Source organism: Ipomoea nil, unplaced genomic scaffold (genome assembly GCF_001879475.1).
Source record: "Ipomoea nil cultivar Tokyo-kokei standard unplaced genomic scaffold, Asagao_1.1 scaffold2159, whole genome shotgun sequence".
In the NCBI taxonomy this organism is placed as follows: Eukaryota; Viridiplantae; Streptophyta; class Magnoliopsida; order Solanales; family Convolvulaceae; genus Ipomoea; species Ipomoea nil.
Genome location: NW_017618587.1, coordinates 2,940,682 through 2,949,453, shown reverse-complemented (window position 1 = coordinate 2,949,453; position 8,772 = coordinate 2,940,682). Strand labels below are relative to the sequence as shown.

Here is an 8,772-nt window from a genome sequence, read left to right as displayed (position 1 = left end):
ATTTCACTAAGAACCTGGAGCTTGTGGTTGAGTGGAAGGGACACATCCATCCTTATTAACCAAAGGTGAACAACTTTAAATCTCCAGGCCAAAGCATAAATGATATTGCAATAATTAATTTATTTATGATCATTGGTGCACATATTTGATTTATTTATTTTTTCTTTAATTATTCTCGTTGTAAACATAAATGATATTGCAATAATTAATTTATGATATTTAGCAAGTTGTATTTTTTTTTTAAATATAAAATTTTCTCATGTTTAGGGATTAAAAAATATTTTAGAATTATTTTTATTAGTAAGTAATTTTATTTTTAAAATATTTTTCAGCAACCCAAACACTCCATTAGTCTATAATAAAAAAAATGAAAAATAAAAGTTGTTTCATTAAGAAAATTAAAACTAATTAAAGTAAATCTAATCATGCTATATTTATTTATAACTGTATATTAATTTCATTTTGAAATCAGTGGTTAACATCTTTGAATTATTTATTTTTTTTTCAACTATTATAAACAAAAATTATGATATTTATCAAATTGTATTTAAAAAAAAAAAACATTTACACATGTTATGAGGGATTAAAAAATATTTTAAATTATTTTTTATTAGTGTGCATTTTTATTTTAAAATATTTTCCAGCAATCCAAACACTCCCTTAGCCTCCCATCAAAAACGGATAAAGAAAAGTCATTTCATTAAGAAAATTAAAACTAATTAAAATAAATCTAATCATGCTACATTTATTTGTAACTCTATATTAAGTTTATTTTGAAATATTTGGTTCACATATTTGAATTATTTTTTTTTCTTTAACTATTATAAACAAAAATTATGATATTTATCAAATTGTATTTTTTAAAAAAAATATAACATTTACACATGTTATGAGGGGTTAAAAAATATTTTAAATTATTTTTATTAGTATGCATTTTATTTTAAAATATTTTGCACTAATCCAAACACTTCCTTAGCCTCCCATAAAAAATTGATAAAGAAAAGTCATTTCATTAAGGAAATTAAAACTAATTAAAGTAAATCTAATCATGCTATATTTATTTGTAACTGTATATTAATTTCATTTTGAAATCATTGGTTCACATATTTCAATATGTTTTTAATTATTATAATTTATAAACAGAAATAATATTGTACTAATTAATTTATGATATTTATCAAATTGTATTTTTTAAAAAAATATAAGATTTACACATGTTATGAGGGATTAAAAAAATATTTTAAAATTATTTTTTATTAGTAAGTATTTAAAAAAAAAATCACCAACTCAAACACTCCCTTAGTCTCCATAAAAAAACTGATAAAGAAAAGTCATATCATTAAGGTAATTAAAACTAATTAAAGTAATTGTAATCATGCTATATTTATTTGTAACTATATATTAATTTCATTTTCAAATCATTGGTTCCCATATTTGAATTATTTTTTTTCCTTAATAATTATTATAAACATAAATAATATTGTACTAATTAATTTATGATATTTATCAAATTGTATTTTGTAAAATATAGTGTTTTACCGGGAAAATTTTTTGTTGTTATGAATTTAAAATTAAAATAAAAAAAATAAAAAGATGTTAAAATGTACAATATAATAATATAGTTGGATTTTTATATATTTGGTCAAGTACCTATTTTCATAACATACAAAATTAAATTTTAAATATTGTATGGTTAATATAATCTCTAATCATGTACATATTTAGATAAATTTATAGAAAAAATTTATAGAATTAAATTGATTTATTCCAAATTGTATTTCATATATATTATAATTCTAAAAATATGAATAATAATAATTAAGAGAATTGTACTTAAAAATCAATAAAAATGTAAATTCTAATATTTGTATGAATAAATATAAACTCTAATCAGACGCATATCATTATCTCTATATCTCTATCTCTATCTCTATATATATTAAAGCAAAATGGTTGACACAAAAATTTTTCCCCCAAAACGTAGGGACATTTTTGTAATATCATTTATTATTATTATTATTATTATTATTATTATTATTATTATTATTATTATTATTATTATTATTATTATTATTCATTACCCTATTGTGGTGGCTGGCAATCCAATTAATATGCCATTATTTACCTATTGATTACGCTCCAATTTTTATTTGACTCATATTATTCTGGCTGGCAATCCTCTCCATAATTAGTGGCAATCCTTTCCATATAATTACTATTTATATTTAACTTATATTATGCTGGCTAAATAATGAAAAAAATATATTTCCATAAAATAAAATATGTCAGCACTTATCTAAATAATTACTTACTCAATAATTATTTATCCTCTCCATATAATTAGTTCCGTATTGATTATAGAAATTATAGAAATTTAAATTATTATTAATTAGTGGATTTTTGGTATCATTTTCCTTTTTAGTTAATTTGGTTTCCTTTTCTATGTTTTTTACTGTTAACAAATTATTAGTATTAATCTCCTTTTATATTTTCCTTTTTAAGCTAATAATTTATATCCAAAATTATTGTACATTTATTTTAGTTTCATTTCCTTTTCTATTTTTCCTACTTTTACTCCTAACAAATTATTAGTATTACTCTCCTTTTATATTTTCATTTTTTACTGCTAATTAACCTTATTATTACTATTATTATTATTATTATTATTACTATTATTATTATTATTATTATTAACTGAATCCCGTTTTCATTTCTTTTTTTTTTCTACTGCTAATATTATTATTATTATTATTATTATTATTATTATTATTATTATTATTATTATAGTAATTATTATAGTAATAATAATTCGTTATTATAGTATAGTATTTTAAATTAAATTATTTAAATTAAATCACCCTATATATTTAAATAGATTACCATAAAGTTACCATAATAATTACACAAAATAATGAAAGAAAAATTATGAGAATAATTACCCTTAATAAAAATTAGGAAATTATATTAAAAAATAATTTATATATTATGGTAAGTATAATCTATTTTGTGCCAATCATATTATATATTAAGTATAAAAATATATATGTATGTAAATTACCATAATAATTACACCGGAAAAGGTGACAATACATAATTATTAGGCAATAATATTAATAATTAATTATTAAGGCAGGTAAAATTGATTTTGTACTAATAATATTATACATTAATTACTAATAATATTGTACTAACAGCAGTGAGTCTATATAGTACAACTCTTTTCTTAAAAGTTAAAAAGGACAACTCCGAAAGCATTGGGTGGCTGCTAACTGTCAATCACCCTTCTTTTATTTTATTTATTTATTTATTCTAGGAAACCTTAAAAAAAAAAAAAAAAAACTTGTACCAATAATTTTACTCTAATCATCCAACCATGATATACGACATAGTACAATGTGGGGGAAACGAAATAGATTTGAGATGACTGCATTCTTTGTATTTAACAAACTATAGCATTGCATCATACATCAGTCGTGTACTAAATTAAAAAAAAAAAAAAAAGAAAATATCAAGATGGTCACAATAGCAAGCACTCAAAGGATAGGGAGCTACACAATCCTTATTTGTCTTGCATGGCAAATCATTCTTCTTCTTTGCTTCATCACCACTCCAAATACCTACAATCATTATATCAACTCACAATATTAGAGTTTTCACACATCTAATAAACATGTATGTTCTCTCTTATATATTTTTAATGTAGACTCTTAAAATATATATATCATTGTGAAGTTGAAGATCTGATTTTACCGTCATTATTATTCTCAATCGTATCTCTACAATCTTTCATAAAAACTAAACCATTAGGGTTCTATTACCAAGGCTCTTTCTCCTCAATTTTCTTTTGTTGAAGCAGAGCATCCTTACGTATCTTCAAGCTCATACCAGACGATATAACCTGCAAAACCTATTGAAGTACTGGAGAATATAGTTAAAAAAATATTAAAAAAAAATCATACGAAAAGAAAGCAGAAAAATAAGTCTGAGATTCTTTGATTGATGGGGAAGGCTAGAGATTAGAAGAATTATAAGTTTGTATTTATAGGTAGAAAATACTAATTCAAAAGGAAAGAATAATAATTTATTTATTTAAGGTAATGTTGAGGTAATAACATTATTATTATTATTATTATTATTATTATTATTATTATTATTATTATTATTATTATTACAAAAATACCACTAAGTTTTGGGGGGAAAACTTGGTAGGAGGATTTTACTTTTATATATATATAGATTTTATCTTCCGATTTAGATTTTTTTTGGTTGGATTTTCTAACTTTCAATCAAAACCTAATAAGTAAAAAACATTTTTTTAAAAAAAATAGTCATTTTTTCAGAAATTTTCAAAATATATTTTTACATTCCCAAATAGATCCTAATTGGAACTTAACATGAAGTTTCTAACAAATTAAATATTGAACTAGTATGCATAATAAAGAACTTATATATGATAAAGTTTATCATATTATATTTAGTGAAAAGCCAACAATATTCAACTAGTTCAATTTTTTTCGAATGCTATTGACTCTGTTACAATGTAGTATAACTCGAACTCACAACCTCCCATTTAGAAGTTCAACCCGGGTGCCATTAGACCACAAGGTCATGGAATTCAACTAGTTCAATTAATTAAATAACTTATTAAAACAATACAATTATATCTATGACAAATTATTCATAAAAAATCAAAATTATACAATCAATAAAGTTGAGTTGGTTTAACCGTTAGCTTGATAACCGTTAGATTTTAAATTCATTACCTGTAAAAATTATTTATTGACCTTGGTATGTATAATTTAAACTGATTTATCTCTTTATATTAAAAATAGGAGGCGAATTTCAACCAAAGCACTTTTTGTAGCGGGCTTCAAACTTTGTGTTTAATGGAATGGAATATTAAATTGTGAATGGTGAGAGAGTGGCAATAATATAAGGTGTGATTAAAGGACATGATTAGCTGTAAAATGGACGTCACTCATTTTCTCGTGATCTCTAAGGTTGTGGTTCAGATCTGTACGCATTGTATGTATTGTGATTGTGAGTGATGGTGGGAAACAATTTGGCAATACAAACATGTTTTTGATTCCTTTCGAATGTGCTCTAACGTAACCGAACGTCCAATATGTTCTGTTTCTTTTTTGTTTCCTTTTATAAGAGTTAATTCTCGGTCCAATTATATGTTTTATTGCAGAGTTTAATTTTATTATTTTTTAGTACTACTGACTCTATTCACTATTTACTTGTTTTACTTTTGATGTCGTATTGAGTTTTAAATCGAAGAAGGGATAGGTTGAGAATGGACCAACTCGCATGTGCCCCCAGGCATGTGATGCTTGTGGGCGTTCATAGTGACATGCGGTTGATATGGCACATGACAAATTTTACTGTGGTCCAAGTGACACATTTTTAATAATTATGGACTGAATTTAGTCAATTTAAACTTGATAATGAAAGTAGAAAAACGCAATAGACAAGAAGCAAAAGTGAAATTAGCTTTTGATATATTGCATTTGGATTAATTAATTCACAAGTGAGTTATTGAAGGGAATTTTTTTCCCCCCTTTGTAAACGCTTATTTTTTAATTCATAATATGCTCAAATGAGAAAACTATTTTAAGAAAAACTGACCATGTGACTATCAACTAATTTAATTTAAAAATATAATAAGTCACAATCCAAACTATATCACCGATTTATGTCCTTATTTTTATTACTAACTTATTTCTACATTGTGTTTTTAGATCATAGTTGTACTATACATTTTTTAGGACAAAAATATTCCAATTGTTATAACCTCCGTTATCTTTTTCATAATTGTTATTATGCACATGCATCCACCATATCTTTTCTTATATTATTCAATAGTAATAATATATATAAACATTATTATATATTGGAATAATATAATAAATAAATTGATTTCATTTAAATTTTAATTAGTACGAATTTGTTAGTTATTTTTTAAAGTATAAATATTAAATTTATAGAATGGCTATTATTGTTGTTATTGTTGTTATAATTTGTTGTTGTGGTGGTGATTTTAATATTGAGTATTAATATTGGACATCTATTTTTTTTACGTATCGCACATAGAAAAAACTAGTTGTGTTTATAAAATTTAAAGAATAAATACCCAAAATGGTTCCTCGACTATAACTAAATTCACAAATTGGTCCTCGACTTTCAATTTCAGCCAATTAAGTCCTTAACTTTGTAATTTTGACACGATTTGGTCCTCCATTTATTTGACTATTTGTTGACTGTGATTTTTGAGGATATATATGTAATTTCATGGTCCACCGTCGATTTTTTACGGTTCCGGTTGCATTTCCAGACCGCACTATTACATTTGAATCCACTGTCGAAAGCAATCTACCAAATCCGGTCGTCTTTCTTCATCCTCCCTTTAGAGTCAATGTAATTGAGTTCGTACCAGAGTGAAGAAGACGACGTGTTTCCGAACCAGTGCAACATCATCCTGGAGGCCTCCACGTGCTCCGACGAGAGCTGAAGGTTCTTCTGGAGATCGTCGATCACGGTCAACAAACGGTCAAATAGATGGAGGACCAAATCATGTCAAAATTACAAAGTTAAGGACTTAATTGGTTGAAATTGAAAGTCGATGACCATTTTGTGAATTTAAGTATAGTCGATGGACCATTTTGGGTATTTACTCAAATTTAAAGGCATAATTAACTCCATGGCACATGTCACATATCACATGATCCAAATTGATGATGATTTATATGGTTAAAAAAAGCATTACATATAGATTAGTCGATTTTGTATATTATAAATTAATAAAAAAATATTATTAGTGAAATATGAATAATAATTCAATATAACAGATCGACTTTTTCCAACAGCATCATGTATAAAAATTGACTTTGCATTAAAAAAAAAAAAAAAAAAAAAGAAACTTGTTATGACATTTTAAAACTTCATTACATACTATACGGAGTATTGTCTTGGTGTTCTTATGACAGCCTATACAGGTATGCCAGCTGGCACAGCTTTATCTTTATATAAAACACACAAATATTACTCCATCCGTTCCAAATTGGTTGTCTCATTTGTTTTTTGCACGCTTTTTAAGGAATTAAAATAAATGCTATATATTTTCTAATATAGCGACGATAAATTTTTTTGTAAATTAAAATATACTTTAAAATGATAAAATCATACCCTTTATACTAACAAAATAAGTAATTTAATATAATGCCTGCATGCTTAGGTTATTAGTAAATAATATTTGGAATAAGAAATCAATGTTTGAACATCGACAACATCGATGTGAAAATTATGTCCAAAGTGGACCGACTCTAATAATGGTAAAAAGTAATCTATTGATATTTTTAATTTGAGCCGATCAACTATGGTGACCGTTTTCTCGGTCAACCAAAAAGAAAAAATAAATAAATTTACCATCATATCATATCATGCATGCATGGATCCTTGTCTTCCTTATAGTTCCTTAGAAGTCAGCGGCTTATTCTTGGTGTGTGAAGCCATGGATTCTCGTTCATCTTCTTCCCGAGCTGCCATGGAAGCCATAGCCGCCTTTCTTCTGATCATACGAGCTTTAACGTAAGATCTCAAGAACAGTATAAGTGCAAAGGAGTTAAGCGCGGAGTTGAAGACCCAAGCTCCCATTCCGTTGCACCCACCTTTCCGGAAATGCAGAAGCAGAACGCCGACGTGGCAGGCGGAGTTGCAGAGCAAGAAGACGAGGTGGCAGTTCATCACGAACGGAAAACGCGCCGGCCGGAGCCCCACGTCGTCGGTGCAGAACCGGTAGGCGTTGACGACGGCGAACCCGAGCGTGGTGAGCAGAATCGCGACGACCTGGAAAGACTGGGAGAATTCGAGCCAGAGGAACGACATGCAGATGAGGATGGAGTGGTTGAAGAGGTGGAAGAAGGAGAGGCGGCGGCGCCGCAGCACGGTGAGGTAGGTGCGGAGGACGTGGAGGAAGCGGGAGAGGTAGAACGCGTAGGACCAGAAGAACACGCGCCCCGACGGGCGCGTCCCGATCGGGAAACACAGCAGCCACTGGAAAGGCGTCTTGGTCCGCCGCCATATCCACCGGGTTTCCCGGATTTCCGCGGCGGCGGACGACAGGATCCCGAGGAAGATCCCAAAAGAAACGAGCGACAACGCTAGGCTATGAAGTGCCGGAAGGCGGCCGATGGGGACCGGGCGGCGGCCGAAGAATAGGAGGAGGAGAAGGTGGAGGGCGACGGCGGTGAGAATATAGAAGGAAATGGAGGTGATAAGAAACGACCACGTCGAACCCCACAGCGCTAAACTCCATTGGAAACCTACGACTGAAGGATGCTCCGACAACCAATAGCTGAGACTCACCATTGTTATTATTATTATTATACCTACGACGACTTTATCAAACTTTGATGTCTTCTGGGTTTTGGTCCATTATAAACAACAGGAAAACTTCAAAGTTCAAATGTTCAAACAATCAGAATGGACGGTGCAGTGATTATACACAAAATAATATATATATTTTTAATGATGAATCATCAATTTATATTGGATAAATTTAATAACTTTTGGGTGCAACCCATTGAAGTTGGTAATAACGTGTGGACCTGGTAACCGCTGCACAACTTCAAAATGTTATAAGTTTGATTTTCATATTGAGTGATATATTGTATTTTTTTGAGTTAATTCTATTTTTTGTCATAAATTTATAGGTGATAATTAACTTTTAAGTCTTTTTTCTTTAATTAAAACATCCATTTTTGATCATAA

At 28.1% G+C, this 8,772-nt stretch overlaps 1 protein-coding gene across 1 annotated transcript; it reads right to left on the bottom strand.

The window, feature by feature from the left end:
- Positions 1-7,393: 7,393 nt before the first annotated feature.
- On the bottom strand, positions 7,394-8,460 carry LOC109149545 (elongation of fatty acids protein 3-like). The gene is made up of 2 exons (XM_019297355.1): positions 8,407-8,460; positions 7,394-8,371 (listed from the first exon to the last, which is right to left on the bottom strand). Exon 2 carries the CDS (start codon positions 8,368-8,370, stop codon positions 7,468-7,470), a length of 903 nt encoding a protein of 300 aa, XP_019152900.1. The 5' UTR covers position 8,371; positions 8,407-8,460; the 3' UTR covers positions 7,394-7,467.
- Between the last annotated feature and the right edge of the window lie 312 nt (positions 8,461-8,772).

Coding starts and splice junctions, on each gene's coding strand:
- LOC109149545 (XM_019297355.1), bottom strand. CDS start 8,370: ATGGTGAGTCTCAGCTATTGGTTGTCGGAGCATCCTTCAGTCGTAGGT.